Raw genomic sequence first — 17,365 nt, 5'->3', positions numbered from 1 at the left:
ATTATAGTTACCATTTATTGACTTCCTCCTTCTATGTACAGGCACTGGTATTTCATATACATCATTTTCTAATTTAACAATCTCAGAATACAGGTATTATTATTTTACAGATGAGGAAACTGAGGCTCAGAGACATTAAATCACTTGAATAAAGTCATGTGATTAGTAAGTGGCAAAATCAAAATTTGAACCCAGGTATGACTCAAAAGCTGAAGTTCTTTTTTTTTTTTTTGAAGTTCTTTCTACTATACCAAGCTGCCTCAAAATGGAAAGAATCCGCAAAAGACAGATTGGTGTCCAGTCACAAATTATATAAAGTACTAACATAATTTGGATCTTTTTTCCAGACTACTTATTTTACATTTCAAAAATTATTCTTTCATTGAATTGTAAAATTCAGTTGATTTCCAATGTATTTTCCTCTTAAAAGGTTGACAAATGCCTTAAACATTAGTTTATATATATTTTATTTGTAACACTACCAAGATTAATTCCTAGATTTTAATATATTAAAAATATTTTCTAATTTCAAATACGGACTTCTAAAACTTGACTTATCATTTCTTCCTTTCGAAGTGCATATGACTCTTTTGTCTACATTATCTTTCCATTTTTTCTCTCATTTTTTCACTTACAGATTCATCAACACATAGCTAAAAATTTAGGGATTATCACTGAACATCTCAAGAGAATTCATTCATAGCATTTAAGGGTTAAAGGACTTTCAATATTTAAGACTCATAAGATTCAAAGAGATTATTCAATCAGTAAGCCTGCTTCCTTAAAACCATGCGGGATCACACATATCTTCAGTAAGGCTCCTTCAGTAATCTATCATAATATAAAATAGGTTACAAACAAGAAATTGTTCCACAGTTTAAATTTCTTGAGTTTATATTTTGCTGTTGTTCTTTTCATCTTCAAAACAACTGTTCATTTATTTCCCTAAAAAGCAATATGGGGACAAAGGTATTATGGTACATTGCAAGCTAATATGGACTCAATTTTCAGAATAGTAAATGAAGAATGGATAACTCCTTTAGGACAGTGCTATTCAGAAGGCAGTTTATGTGCTGCTGCCAGTCTGTGATCTCTTTAATAGGTCCATGGTAAAATAAGGAACTTTGGAAAGTAAATCAACTACCTCACGAAGCCCACTCCATGGTTTTCTCATAGAAAGACACTTTTAATGAAGGAAGGAGCGCAAACTCCCTATCTCATCACAGACTAGCACTCTGGTTAGCCCTACAATAGGATTCAAATTTCTCTGACCCTAGTTGTAGTATTCTCCCACTCCTTTCTTTAAAGCTAGCAAGATAAAACAGTTGATGTCAATCGTAAAGTAAGTTTGAAAGTGTGCTTAGAATCCTGTCTTCCATTACTTTTCGAAGAACAGAGCAGAATGACAAGGAGCCAGAATGTAAATATAACAAACCTGATTCTGCAACTTACTCCCCACCAAAAAAAAAATCCATTACTTTAGTCACTTTAAATATTTAGCGTAAGAAAATAGTTTCATTTGAATTTCAAAGATTCTGGCAACTTATCAGTATTTCATTACTCTATTTTTTCAAAGGCATAATATTTTCATAATCCATTTCCTATTAAAATTCTATAAAGGGAACAATAATTTTTAAAGTATTTCTAAGTATCCATATAGACCGATAAGATTTTTTATGGGCTTTTGTTGTATTTCTCTTTCAAGTTATTATTCTACCAAGGCACATACTGGGAATATGAAAAAGACGTCTGGGGTGAGCCTATGTCCACAAAGCCAACATTTTCATTAGACTTACGAATTTTTCCTTATTCAAGGAAAATCTTTATAGGTCAAATGTTGCCACAGGAAAAAGTGAATTCATTTTCATTTTTAACTGTAAGAAAAGGAATACTCATGATTCTTTCCCTACATTTCTTCTCCTATCCTCCCCAACCTAGTCCTTTCTTCAGTTACTGTGGAGGATTGGAACTAATTTGTTGAACAGTCTTCCCGAGACAAGCTTTAAACTGACAAGAGATGTCACTAGATTAAAACAAACGCTTTTTTTTTTTTTGCAATTTAAGAACCATAGTCAGTTTTAGAAAAACTCTAAACTGAGTGCTGAGGGGAAAAAAAAAAAAAGACCAACAGAAATCAAAGGTCTTTACTTCCTGTTCAAATTTTAAGTCTTGATATGTGAGTCAAGATATTTTTAAAGTTCTATCGTTTCTCAACCTTTTGGCTAAGATCAAGTGAAGATATTTTTAAAGTTCTATATTTTAAATGATATTCAAGATGTTGACTCCTGAAATACAGAACGTTGTAAAACTTTTTAAATTGCTGACTAACAACATACAAAAGACTAGGCTTTGCAAAGCTAAAAATACAATAGGTATATTGATACGATATTTTTGCTTCAAAATAATTACCCTTACTATGTAAATGAGAAAAAAAAATAGTGCCTCAAGAAAAGTTGATTTTCTGTGCTTTAAATCATAAAGAATATAAAATTGGCCAACATATTGTTTGGGATAAATGTAAAGCAATTACAATTACATGTATTTTCTTATATATCTTTTCAACTGAAATTCTATCACTTGCTGTCTCAGATAAGAAGCACTCTAAACTTTTCCTTTTTCACCAGCACAACCTATATTCCATTGAATCAAAAATCAGTTAAGATTTGATGGCTTATAAATTACCAGTAACAATAAAATTAAAAGAAGTAGTGCTTACTAAAAAACTAAATCTGAACCCAGGCCAAATAGTACCACATAACTAGGATAAAGTTTTCTAAATGGAAAAAGTAAAAAAGAAAATACCTTTTCTTGTAGCAACTTTGAGGAAGCTGCATCACGATTTCCTTTTCCACCAGCAGTATTAAAATGAGACCATGGTAAAACTGAATTAAAAGTTAAGGAATCATCCAAGGCAAAATCTGGTTTCATAAAAATCTATTAAAAAAATGCATTTCCCTCAATTAGATAAGCATTTTCTTTACATGCATTGCCCCTTCTAATATCATAAGACCATTAAACAATAATTAACTTGGATCTCAAGCATAAACAGCAAAGCAAGTGATAACAGCTCTCTATACTTAGTTTCTCCTGCTCAAATTTCTTTCAAAATTGTTTTTTTTAAATTAGATATACGCCAAAACAAATTAGATAAAACCAAAACAAATTCAATTTTATGAGAAGCTTACTTCTTTTCTCTTACATATCACATCCATCTGGGTACTAAGTCCTATTCATTATATTTCCTAAATATTGCTTGAATCCCCTCTCTTCTCTATCTCTACATTTTACCAGTGCAGCTCTTCATTATCTCTGGATTACAGTAAATGGATATTTAGTGAAGTTCTTCCCCAATCTATCCATATTAAGTACTTAAAATGCAAGTATAACTGAATTAACTTCTCGGTTGAAATCTTTCAATGGATTCTCATGACCCACAGACCAAACTCTTCAGAATGGCATCGAAAGCCTTTCATTTTTTTGGACCCACTTACTCTTTTGTGTATGCCACTCCCATTATTTACAAGTTAAATTCTAGCAGTGCTCAACCATCTTCCATACACTCTTATGCTTAAGTATCTTTATACATGCTTTTGGCCTAGAGTGCCCTTTCTTGCCTATCTTTCTAGAGAATACAACCCAATCAACAGGACAAACATGTCTCTGTGTATGACATGTTTTTGTGAAGTATGATATAAATAAGTATACATGGTATACTTGTGTTCAGAGATTAATCACCCCATCTCTGAACACAAGTATACCATGTATACTTATTTATATCATACTTCACAAAAATTATTTATTTAATATGTATATCTCCCCCTGGGATAAGGCTGGATTTATAGCTTATTAATCTTTGTATCCCCAACACCTAGCATAAGGTCTGAAACATGGTTTAATCAATTAATTACTTAATTTCTATGCTATATTTTACTATATTTACTGATTCATTTTATCTATATCCAAAAATTGTTATGAATGTGATAGGGAAATTCTAACTAGGGGCATGAGTATATTTTCTAGTCACCGCTTTAATGTAAGTATTGATTAACTTAATAAGTATTTACTGATTGTCTACTTCTTATGCTAGGCACTGAGGGGGAAACAAAAAAAAAATTATTACAGAGATATCAATCTCATGGATCTTTAGTCCAAGGGATGTGATAAAACATATACATAAATATCTTATAAGGGAAAGAGTACTAAATGCCTAAAAAGGGAAGGCTGAGGTCTAGATGAAATGCCATGGAAATTCAGAAAAGAGGTGACTTATCTTCATTCGGGGGAAAATGTATTCATGTATAGTTGCCATTTAAACAAAAGACTATAAAGGATTATATATGGAGAGATGACAGAAAAAGTCTTCCAGGTGAAAGGAACAGTGCAAGTAAAGCACAGAACTGGCAAAAAAAGTTTGGCTGAAGTAAAGAATGTGTAAAGATTAGTGGGCAAAAGTTAAGAGCGTGACTATGATGGAAATAAATAATTAAGGGCCTTGAATTATAGTTTCAATTTTATTTTATAGGAATTTTTTTTTTTTTTTTTTGTAGCGAAGCAACTCTTGGTTAACCTCACAGATTGCAAGGACCTCGTCAGTTTACAATCCCTTATTTTTTATTGTTTACGCCTACAGCACGTAGTCTTCTTAGGTGGTTTCCCATCCAAGTACTAACCAGGCCCGACCCTGCTTAGTTTCCGAGATCAGATGGGATCGGGCTTGTTCAGGGTAGCATGGCCGTAGACTCAAAGAACTGTAAATTGATCATCCTCTGCTTTTTGTTTATCTGTCTTTTCTCACCCTAAAGAGCTATTACCACAGACTTCCTTGACAATCTGATGAATGCAATGGATTCTTTCTCTAGGGAAAAAACCTCATCTATTACGCATCTCTACAAAATTTTTCTTACAAAGAAAATATCTTTTAATAATTTGAAAGTATAGTAAGATCAACAAAATTCTTTAGAATGGAGACTTAAACATATGTCTAGGTCTCTGTGATGAAGAAAAGAATGATGCAAAAGAGAAGAAAAGTGATGCAACAAAGCCCCAGAAGAGGTAAAATGGTCATAGTGTCAGAAACAGCCCAATGAAAGCTTCTTATAAGGCAAAATTAAAGATCAATATTAAAAAGCAGTATTCTTATATTTTAAGCTTTGTTACCTTAGGTACTTGATCCAGATCTGTCCTGGATTTATCTACAAAAAAAGGGAAAAGAGAAAATGATTTTTTAAACTTGTTTTCATTTTACTTTCATAAAATGTATTTTGACAGATTCAAGATTATACTGTCACAACCACTTAAGTTTCTTCCTTCAACAAATATCTGTCAAGCACCTCCTGTAAGCCTAGTAGTAGGCAAATCACAGAATAAGATATATGTTTCAAATCATTTAAATCAACTGTATAGTAGCAGTAAAACAACTAAATACATTTCAAGTCTTGTTTAAATGGACACAGAAAGCTAAATGCCATCTTATTATGTTTTGGTAAGATTAAGTTTGGCATGTTATATAGTTTATAAAATGTATTAAAATCTCAAATGTAAATATTGCTTTTTTATTGTTCAAAACATCCACCATCTCATCCAGAATCTTTTGATCAAAGAATTTTAATACTTTATTTTCTGCAATTGAACCCACTTTACTTTCATCTCGCCAATCAGATCTCAGAAAAGATACCCTCCTTCCCAAAACTAACTTTTCTGCATTTAGACTCCATTCCCTCCTGCCTCTTCTGTGAGCTCATTTCACTACTTACTCTGCTTCTCTCCATATCTTCAACCTCTTCCCCCTGCTAATAGCATTTTCCTCTCTGCATCTAAACATGCTCAGTTTTCTGCCGTTAAAAGAGAAAGAAAAAGACATAACATAGGGCCCGTGCTAGGCTGAGGCAAGGGAGGACTTCAGGTTCAAAATTTAAGGACGCACTCACTGTCAGAGTTATATGAATGCCTCTCTTGCCTCATCTAGTCCTGGCCATACAAAAACATTCTTCCAGTCTGTTTCCTCTAGTCAACACTCTATATCTCAAATCTTCAAGTCACATCTATACTGGTAGTCTCCATTTCTTTCTCTTGTACTCACTCCTTAATATATAGTATTGAGGTTTCTGTAACCACCACCACTACTTTAAATGCTTTCCCTAAGATCTCCTAAATTGTCAAATCCAGTGTGCAAACTGATCTATCTCTGGAGAATTCTGATATTGTAGACTAATCCATCTCACTTCTTTGAAATCCTCACTACCTTTTATCTCTAAGGTAGAACTCTCTCTTGGCTGACACTCCTATTTCTACTTCTTTTTAGTCTCCTTCACAGGTACCTCATTTTCTATCTGCCCCTTAAATGTGACAGCTTCCTAGTGTTCTATCATCAGTTCTTTTCTTCTCACTGTTCACATCCTCCCTGGGTGATCCCATCTTGCCCTTGGATTCAACTACCATGCTATTGTCTAGCATATTATGATGTCTACCATACCTACATCTCCAGCCCAGATCTCTTTCCTGAGCCCCAGGTTGCATACCAGACATCTTCTCTGCAAAAGTACAATTAAAAGAGTCTCTATCTCCTCCAAAATTTCTCCTTATATTGCCCCTCGTGCTGAATTGCACCTCACCTAGCCAGCTGCCCAAGGAAGAAAGCTTCAATCAACCTGCTGTATTACCAACAACTGAATGACCATCAAAACCTGTGCCTCAGTCTCTCAAAATCCTAATTTTCTCTCAATTTTCATTATAATTGCTATTGGGGCCACATGATTTCTCACTTGCATTATTGCAATAGCCTCCAACGGTCCCCTTGCCTCCAATTTTATCTTCATAAATTTATAATCCATAACTGTTTCCACAGTGAAATGTATAACCATAAATCTGATCATGTCTGGTTAAAAAGATTCTGTAGCTCTATACTGCTTTTAGGAAAGAAAAATTCCTTCACATGGCACACAAGGCTCTTCTTGATCTGACTCCTACCTATTTCTTTAGCTTCATTTCTTGCTCCCAGTGGAGCCAACACACTGAACTTCTGTTGAATATGCTAATTTCTCACTTGATTCTATGGCTTTGTATAAATTGTTCCCTTGTCCTGGAATGCCTTTGCCCACATAAATATTTCTCGATAGCTAGTTTAAAACACAGGCAATCATCATCAACTCTAGGAAGTCTTCTAAGGCTAAGTTAGGAGCTCTATACAATCTTATGATGCTGAACTTACTGCTTGATATACTGCAACTCTTGGTTTATTTATTTATTTATTCATTTAACCTTACTCAGAAGACCATCAGCTTCTTGAGAACAGGGACTATTTCTCATCTTTAAGAAATAGATGAAAAGTTATTTCATCTATTTTTAAGCAAAAAGCAAAGTACCAAGCACCCAGATATTAAATAAGTATTTGTTGAACTGAAGGACATCAGCACCATCAGACCCAAGATTTTTCTCTTACAAGCTTTTTAAAAAGATTATGATTGTAAGCTATAAAAATTTCACTAGAAATAAAAATTATAGGTATGACAACCAACAAGGTCCCCAAATTAAAATTTTGTTTCATTAATATTTATGCTATCTATGTTACAAATAGCACATATTCATCTATATATTATCTATGAATAGCACATATTCATACCATGAGTATGTAAGAGAGTCCTGTCAAAGTTATCTTTAGGAGGACAAATATTCTTGCATCGCTCATGAATCTTCTCTCTCTAATAAAAGGACAATTAAATAAAAATGTGATCAAATGCTATGTAGCAATATGAATATTCAAAGCATCAAAAAGTTTCACAAAATATCAGAATATATTGAATTAGTTCTATGATTTTTAAGTATGAAGCCACTACCTTCTTGAACTTAAATACGAATAACAAGTATGTTTAATAAACCAAATATTACTGAGATGTATGAATACCTATATATTTACACTGATCCCATTTCGCATAATTATAATAAAATCTCCATAAAATTAGAATAAAGCGTGAAAGCAAATAAAAAGTTCTTACTTACATAAATCAATTAAGAGAATTGTTTTTATAAAACAAGGAAGAAAATCTGAAAACCTATATACCTAAGATAGAAAGGTAGTTATTAGTTGACACTTTGAGTCAAAAAGAAAAATCCCACCCTGATTTCAGATTAGATGACTGTTGACAACATTGTTATTTTTTTGGAAATACCATAAATAGGTTACGTAGAAGAGTGGAGCATGGTAAGGAAAAAACATTGGGCTAGTAGTGTTCAGAGTTCTGATGGCAGTTCTGTCAGAAACTACAGAACTGTCTTCCAAAGTGGCTGTACCATTTAGTATTCTTACCCACAATGAATGAGAGTTCCTTAGTCCACATCCTTGCCAGCATTTGGTATAGTCAGTGTTTCTCAAGTGTAAATTTTGGTAGATTGTATCTTTCTCGTAATTGGTCCGTTTCATCTAGATTACCAAATTTGTGGGCACAGACTAATTCATAAAATTCTTTTATTATCTTTTTAATGTCCATGGGATCATGAATGATGTGCCACTTTCATTTCAGATATTAGTAATTTACATCTTCTTTTTTCTTAATTAACCTGACTAGAGATTTACCAATTTTATTGATCTTTTCAAAGAACCAGCTTTTGGTTTTGTTATTTTCTCTATTGATTTCCTGTTTTCAATTTCCCTTGATTTCTGCTCTAATATTTATTTCTTTTCTTCTATTACTTTGGATTTAATTTTGTCTTCTTTTTCTGGTTTTCTAAGGTAGAAGCTTAATTTTAGATCTTTCTTCTTTCCTAATATATGCATTCGGTGCTATTAAATTTCCCTCTAAGCACTGCTTTCACTTCAACCCATACATTTAGGTAAGTTTCTATCAACATTGCCTTAAACTCATGGATTCTTTACTATTTCAAGTCAACTGATGAATCCACCAAAGGCATTCTTCATTTCTGTTATAGTACTTTTGATTAAATGCTTAAGCATTTAACATTTTAATGTGATTATTGATAGGGTTAGGTTTAAATCTATCATCTTGATGTTTTCTTTTTGTCTCATCCATGCTTTGTTCCCTTTTTACTCTTTTTCTGCCTTTGTTTGGATTGAGAATTATTTCGTTCCATGTTCTCTCTTCCACTGACTTATTAACTATAATTATTTGTTTTGCTATTTTAGTAGGTGCTTTAGGGTTTATTGCTTATATACTTTGCTAGAAAGTTAAGTTTGTAATGAAGGGAACTGGTGTCGGTTTCGGTCTCTGCTGTATCCCTAGGTTTAGAACTGTGCCTGGCACATGGAAGGCACTCAACAAATATTTGATCAATAAATGAATAAACAGAATAGCCAAATTGTAGGTTATGAGGTGTGGGATTAGAAACCATCAAAAAGAAGGCATATTAAAGCTCATCCACTTAACAACATCCACAGTTAAGTGATCGCTGAAAACAGAACACAAAAATTCCAGACAGTATATAGCAATATACACATACAAAAGTAAATAATATTTTTGAATTCTGTACAAAAATATTAGGTAGTACTAAAAATGAACAAGACACTGTGTAATACTAATAATATAGCCACATTCAGCCTATTTCCAAATCATAAAAAGAACAAAGTAATGAAGTGAAATAAAATTAGCTGAATGCAAACTAGGATTGCAAATGAAAAAAGTATAAAAAGGAATAATTGTAAAATTGTAAATAAACATTCCCTACACAAATTTCCAGTCATAAAATAAATGTTATAGGGCTTTTATGTAAAGCATGGTAACTATAATAATAAACGTGCATATTTGAATGCTAAAAGAGTAGATCTTAAAAGTCCTAATCATAACAAAAAAAATTTCTTGTATTATGTATGGTGACAGATGTTAATTAGACTTATTATGGTGATTATTTCACAATATAAACAAATATCACTTTATTATGTTATATACCTGAAACTAATATAATGTTAATGACAATTATATCTCAATTAAAAAATAACTTTTAATATTCCTTGCATCATTTTAATGATGATTTTTTAAAGACTGAAATGATAACCAGGATTATATTGGTAAGGCATTTACTAAATATGAATTACAAGCCATCTAAAACTCTGCACTGCACTCAATTCTTGCTCTCAGAACTGAGTTTAAAGAAACATGTCTAGAGATATTTAAGACTATCTGCTAGACCTAGGATGTTCTATTAAATTATTTGTGATGAATGAGAAACATAAAAACAGTTCCACTCTGCTCATTTCTTAAACCTCACAAATTATCTGGGCTTTACAGGCCTAATAGAACTATTTTCTCCTTAATAGGTAGGATGGGTTTCAAGTTGAATCTCAGTACTATTAGAAATATTTCTTTCTGAAAAATCACTTCAGTAAAAAAAAATATTTATATACACCTAAGCAGAAAATTAAATACAACCCAGAACAGAATATACATAAAACAGAAAAGAAGATTCCTCAAAGACTATTGGTCAAAATCTATAATAAATCAAACTAGAAATGTTTCTAATTACTTTTGACCTGAAAATAATTCAAGATTAGGTATTACCTGAGAGATTTCCTGTTGATATACTGTAAAATGTTCCTTGCTGATCTGTGGGAGGTAGAATGAAGGTATGACTTCAGTGTCCACAAAGTCCAATCCCCATGTTTTTGTGAAGAAGTCTGATTCTCTTTTTGCTAATCTAGGATCATTTAATGCTGCTGGGAGGTTTACTTTGGAATGATATATAGTCCATCTATGTTGATCTGTAACTAGAGATGGGGCAACACATAAACTATTTGAATCACCTGTAAAAAGTAAACAAAAGAACTCTGTAAAGTAAGTTCTATGTTTAAAAGTACATCCTAGGAAAATAAAAATGCTTAGATACAAAGCAACTCAACTCTCTTTTCTGCAGCAAATGTTTTAATAAAAATCATTCTGATTAAACAAACTTGAGCTGTTGGGATCAATTGCCAAGGAAGGGGAAAACATGTACAAGATAAGGGATATGCAAATTTTGAGGGCTGTAGTTATAGTGTGGTTTGGGATGTAAAAAATCTTTCATTAGTTCCTTTCCTTACTGTACATACTGTACAATTTATCCTTTTTCAACATCAAAACTCTTCTACCCTATACTGCATACTTTCTAGGCTTTAATACTCCAATTTTTTTCATAAGTAGGCCTTTTTTAATGGTTTGATAGCAGATTTACTGGTTCCAATATTCTTTCTTTGGCTTATAATTTGATAACATAAATGCTGCTGTGGCATTAACTATACAGGAAAGAAAAATATACAGTAGATTCTTGTTATTTATAGTAGCTCTGTACTAGAAAGTCACTGGAACACTTAATTAGCAAATCCTAAACCACTGCTCCTAGTGGAAACACAGAGTTAGAGTCTTCCAAGTCTCTGCTCACATTTTCATCAACCAATCAATACATTATCTTGTGTATATTTCTGTATAAAGACACCGTATGTAATACATATTGTTCATTCATTAACATTGAACTCTTGGCTAACACCACTATAACTCATACCTGAATGAAGCTTACAAAACATGCATATTTCTTATAAGGCACAGTACAGTCTTTTCGTGCTTAAAAATACTATAAAGCACTTCAGTACTACATTTGGGAACCATATTAAAAAAGCAAAATCACCAACAAAAAACACAAAAATGCAAAAAATGTGGCACTAAATAGAGCACAAAAAGAACACTTGTTTACAGCATGACAGCTGAAACAAGAAGGCAAAGTGTTGCCTTGTTTAACATCAGGTGGGAATGTGTGCTTAAATTTTTCACTCCTCTGCTCATGTCTGCAAATGTCCACAGAAGTGCCACAAATATTGATTTTGGGGTTATGAACAAGTTTTAGGGAGTAGGCAAATTTGCAAATATAAAATACGCAAATAATGAGGACTTGCTGTACTATGCTTAAAAAACTTTCAATCTGTATCTACGTTTTTAAAGCAATTTTTCAGTTCATGTAACTAATTTCTTTTATGGAAATGCATGAAAAGAATTATATTCCAATTTCCTAATCTACTTCCAAACTATTTATATCTCTTTAGTTTTATCATAAAATTTACTTTTTTAAGATAAGTATATGAAATCTGACTACTCAAAGATAATGCAAATCCTCAGTAAAAATCCTCAAAAAAAGAAAAAAGCATTACCTGTGGGTTCCTTGGGACACACATCTGGCAGTGACTGCACAGGTCGAATATGTTTTGTCGGATCTACCTCTTTTTTAAAGAAAACATCACTGCTGCTTCCTTGAGGCACTGGTGAAGAACTGTGGCTTGAAGCCATTGCATTAAATCACCACTCAACTGAAAATGAGTAAGAAATAAATAATAAAGACACTTAATATAAATCAAAATTCACCTATAAGTATTATGCATGTCACAAGCTTACTACAAAAACAGACACATTATTCAAAATCCCTCAGAGTATATTATTTGAATACTCACTATTAATTGTGAGTAACTCAATATTTAGTTTGCTAAGAAAGTTATTTCTCCTTGTTTAAAAAGTATTTTATCTAAAAGGTCCCTGGTTCATTCCCAGGTTTTGGCATCAAAAAATAAATGAATGAATGAATGAATGAATGAATGAATAAAATAAAATAAAAAGTATTCTCCTCAAAGTGACCTCTCCTCAGTCTTATATACAAAGGGCAAATAGATACCAAAGCTGTAATCAATAATTGATTAAAGAGGAAAGTATTCCATTCAGTCAACAAATATACAGTAATTACTCATTATAACAAAATGGGTAAGTTACTGCATGGGATCTGAAATGTGATTGTCTGGGTTCATATCCCAGCTTCGCTTATCAACAGTATATCTTGAGGAAATTTACTTAACCTCTGTATGCTTTACCTTTTCTGTGAAAATGGAGATGAAGAGATTCCCTCATAAACATTTTGTAACAAAGGAATGAATATATGTAAAACATTTAAAACATTGCTTGCCTTAGTTTGTGTTCATAAATGTTAATTATCATATGTATTATTACTATGTGACTGCTACTATATTAAATGATTATAAAAGTATTTTTCAGGTCCTTGCAATATGTAATCAAAAAATCAAAACACTAAGCAAAATACAAGTTAACCTATGTCTACATTTTTTAGAAGGAGTTAAAGAAATTTGTGGGGCAAGACAACATAATATAGGCTATTGGGTCAGGTAAGACTTTACAAAAGAAGTAGTGCATAACCTGGACACTGAAGAACTTGTGTTATTATTAGAGAGTAGGTAATCTGTATTGCTGAACATATCTATCCAATGGCAGACATTCGATATTTTATGAATATAAATATTTATGAATAAATATTTTATGAATATAAAATGAATATAAACAGAAGCTTATAGCTGACAGGGAACTTTGAGATCACCTAATCTAAGTTCCTTCATACTAGAGATAAGTAGAGAAAGGCCTAGAAAGACTAAGTGTTTTTACAAAGATACATGTGGTTTAACAAGTTTACCAAAAAAAAAAAAAGCCAAGTTACTCCCCTCTAGTTTGATGGAAAGCTAAAAATTATGTTTCCCAGACTTCCTTGCATATCTATCTTAGTCCTTCTAATGCAAAGAAGCCATCTCGATTACACCATTCACTGAGACCATAAGAAACAAGCTGCTAAGAAAATGCACAAGGAAAAATAACTTCCTCAAGGTCCCTGAATAGAGAGCAAACAACAGCATGAATAAAAGTAAGGGACATGGAATAATCATAAGACTGTGTAGAAACTGAGTTCACTAGAGTGAAATGTTTGCATTGGGAAGTACTGACAAATAAATCATATTTACACACACACACACCCACAGTATGGCCAGATTATAGTTGGTTCTCTAAGCAATAAGGAATCATAACCTTTTTTGTCTTGTGTACTTCTTTAGCAGTCTGGTGAGGTCTACGGGGCAAAAGAATACTAGTATAAAAATACCTAGGAAAATTAAGCAGATCCTTGGTTTGAAAGGCATCATTGGCCTGCTGCATTTATATCCATACATATTAAGTGTATGGTTATTTCTGTATAAAAGCATTTACATATTTAATAAAGAGAGAAGAAATATCTAAAGGATAGGAAACACTGTATGACACAGAATTCTGTCCATTAAGTACTTGGTAAAAACAATTCTAAATTTAATATTAAGCATATTTAACTTTTTTGTTAATTTTATAAAATAAAATGGCTAAAATAAACACATTTTGATATTTTAATTGGTAAGCTACAAACATATGGAAAATTTATGTTAAACACCCATTCATTGCTTGATATCAAATTAAATACTGATTCCAACAATAATACACTACAACTTCTATTTATTCTTTTTACCATCATGTTGTTTTTACAGCAAAAAAAAAAAAATCCTAACTGCCATCTTAGGAAGCTAGAAATACTTGGGGAGATGAGAACTTGTGGAAAAACATTTCTAGACTCCTATAAATTATTTCTGTAGTGGGGTGGGGGGGGACACCTTATTTACTCCTTAAATATTGTGAATTTGGAAACATATGAAAGTTTTCTATTTTTTCTTACACCTCTAATTCTTCTTATGAAAAGAGGGACAGTCTCTAGCTATAAAGGAATTCACGTGGTAATCTTCTCAAAATTACATCATACCATACTCAAATACTATTTTCTCTTAAAGCTTTCTTTGCTTTCTTACACTTAGTCACTCTTTATGTATTTCTGTTTTTGTACCAATCATAATGAAATTCTGGTTCTTATATAGGTCTTCCCTATTATACTGGGACTTCTTGATGTTCCCATTTTCCTGTGTAGTCTATGTGCATAACACAGTTTCTGGCATGCAGACTGTATATAATATTTTACAGATGAATAAAATGAGTGGTATGTAGAACAGATCAGAAGAGAGAGGCATTAGTTAGACAGCTACTAATAATCCCTGAGTGAATAGATAAGAGCATGGGTCTGGGCAGATAAAGAAAAAAATAAACAGACTCACGCATTCCAAAAGAAAGAATTTGCAAGGATGAGTAAGTCAGAAACATTTTTCTTTCTTATAGCTCACAACATCTTTTTATGTTAAAAGTTTAGTTAAAAGCGTCTATTAAAAGGGCCTAGAAGCAATATCACTCCAGAAGCAATAAACACACCAAGTGCTCAGATTTTGTTTGCTAAATATCATTCCCCACAAAGAAATCATGGTCCTTTGAAGAAATACCTGACAGCAGACTTGAAGCAAACAAAGAACAAGTCTATCCTGGGAACTCTTATGTCAGAAAGCAAGGATATGCTCAAAGACCAGTAGGGTATATCAAAAGGACAAAGGACCAAGTTAAAGAGGCTCTATTGGCCATATCTGGGACAATTTGAGCACTCAAAAAAAATAAAAAAGAAAAAAGAAAGAAAAAACTGAGTGCAACACGTTGAATAAACAAAACTTTATCAATCCAGAGTGATAACTTGGGTGAAGGGAAGAGATTAGGAAAATGGGGTGGGTTGGAATGGGAAAAGGAAAACTCTTCTTTACAGAAGAATGCCAGTAACGAATGTAGAAGAAATGACTGAATTAGAATATCACCATTCTGTAACCTCCAATGTAAAATCCATTCAGGTAAAAATCATCAGTGTATGCTAAAGCCAGCAAGTGAAAGGTTGTTCAGAAACAGAAAACTTACATGGTGCCAAAGTATTACCCCACAGATTACCTAGCAATACAAAGGGAAAACGTATCCTTAAAATGAAAATATCTGGCCGTCACCACCTTAGCTAAGTCATCAAACTCAGTATTATTAAAAACAGTAAGATAACTTAATATTAAGTGATTCATGAAAAGATAATATAAAATAAACATCATTACCTATGAAACATTAGCACCAAAAATGTTTAACCTAATCTAATCAAGCCTCAAAACCCGGTGTTAAGCTTTTGTGGTCCTTTGGATTTCTCTGTCAGTCTGATTAAGTCTACAGACCCCTTCCCAGAATAATGTTTATAATGCATAAAATATATGAGATTACAATGGACAGTTATACTGAAGTATGGCTATCAAACTATATTTTTTACATTGTAATATAGCCATATTTTTGCTTCTCAACTAATGTGAATCTCTCTAAGCAAAAAATGAGCATAAATATAAATACTTTGAGATAACTGCAACAATTTAATGTGATATGAAAATATCTGAATTTCTATCAATGACAAAGTTACAGGTAATGCTAATACCTCTGTAAAGGGTTTCCTACATTCATAATTAAAAGAAATGCTAAAATCCAGTTAAAGCAGGATTTATCTCAACCATTGCACTATTGACATTTTGAACTGGACAAGTCTTTGTTGTTGGGATCTTTTTAGATGCATCCCTGCCTTTGATCCATTTAATGACAATAGTACCCTCCCACCCAGTAGTGACAACCAAAAATGTCTCCAAAGTCAAACACCAGGGTAACTGAAAAAGAAGACAAAACTATCCCAGCTGAGAAACTCTGAGTTAAAATAAAGATGTAATTTTTTCCCCATCCAAAGTTCACAGACTCCCTGAATTCTGTCCACAAAACCTATGGAGTCTGTGATCCCAAGGTTAAGAAACCTGCTCTAGACCTACCTGCCAGTCTACAGGAAACAGAGGGCAATAGTACTGTGAGGTCTAAACGACAACATAGAGAAACAACCAAATAAATTGAGAATATGAGACATTCTATAAGAAGATTGGCCTGGACACTTAGATCAATGTCATTTTTAATACATAAAAAGACAACAACTAAGGGCAATATGTGAGCCTTAACTGGATCCTGGTTCAAAAAGAAAAAACTGGCTCTAATACAACATTCTTGAAGCAATTGAAAAATTTTTAATATGGACTGGATGTGATATGATATTTAATTATTACTAATTTTTTAGGTGTATCAATGGTATTGAGATTATAGAAAAATGTCCTTATGCTTAGGGCATGAATACTGAAGTATACAGGAGTGAAGTATGATGTCACCTGCAACTTACTTTCAAATGATTCAGCAAAAAATACAGCAATAAAACAAATATGACAAAATTTTAAAATGTTTTATCTAAGTGAAGTATATATGAGTGTAACATGTTTTATTCTTTCACTTTTCTTTATGTTTTAAAATTTTCACAATAAAAACTTCAGGGTAAGAAACTATATATTTGTCAATTGTTAAATAGATAAATAATGCAAAATATGGGTATCAGAAAGAAAAACATTCAATTTGTAACTGTTAATCTACCTGAAGATGGCATTACTGTACAACTTTAAATACTGAGTTAAAAATCAATAGATTTCAATCAAATTTAACGCTGCAGAATAGTAATACCATATATAGAAACTAGAATTCCTTAAAGGCTGAATGAGAAGGCAGCTGAGACAGAGAAACATTTACCACAGGCATTATACCCAGTACTGTGCAAAAATTTCTTCCCTTGC

The 17,365-nt window shown here is 32.4% G+C and overlaps 1 protein-coding gene and 1 pseudogene across 7 annotated transcripts in view; both read right to left on the bottom strand.

Annotated features, from left to right (window-relative positions):
* The window catches only part of VPS54 (VPS54 subunit of GARP complex), an 88,948-nt gene that overhangs the window by 54,592 nt on the left and 16,991 nt on the right, over nucleotides 1-17,365 (bottom strand). For 3 of the 7 annotated variants that reach the window (XR_005658200.1, XM_039886999.1, XM_039887000.1), the window contains 5 exons: nucleotides 12,122-12,277; nucleotides 10,506-10,747; nucleotides 7,619-7,697; nucleotides 5,158-5,192; nucleotides 2,803-2,934 (listed from right to left, as the gene is read on the bottom strand). Coding sequence is in view for 6 of the 7 variants with exons in the window: in XM_039886999.1 (XP_039742933.1) it covers nucleotides 2,803-2,934; nucleotides 5,158-5,192; nucleotides 7,619-7,697; nucleotides 10,506-10,747; nucleotides 12,122-12,257 (624 nt within the window). In the remaining variant the exon portion in view is untranslated. Of the gene's footprint in view, nucleotides 1-2,802; nucleotides 2,935-5,157; nucleotides 5,193-7,618; nucleotides 7,698-10,505; nucleotides 10,748-12,121; nucleotides 12,278-13,774; nucleotides 13,867-17,365 lie in introns of those variants that run through there. The other 4 variants (XM_039887002.1, XM_039887003.1, XM_039887001.1 and 1 more) reach the window with 3 other exon arrangements.
* Nucleotides 4,622-4,740, bottom strand: LOC120622254 (uncharacterized; annotated as a pseudogene).

This window comes from Pteropus medius, unplaced genomic scaffold (assembly GCF_902729225.1).
Source record: "Pteropus medius unplaced genomic scaffold, Ma_sr-lr_union100, whole genome shotgun sequence".
In the NCBI taxonomy this organism is placed as follows: domain Eukaryota; kingdom Metazoa; phylum Chordata; class Mammalia; order Chiroptera; family Pteropodidae; genus Pteropus; species Pteropus medius.
Note: the sequence above shows the minus strand (reverse complement) of the source record. Positions and strands in the feature narration are given on the sequence as shown.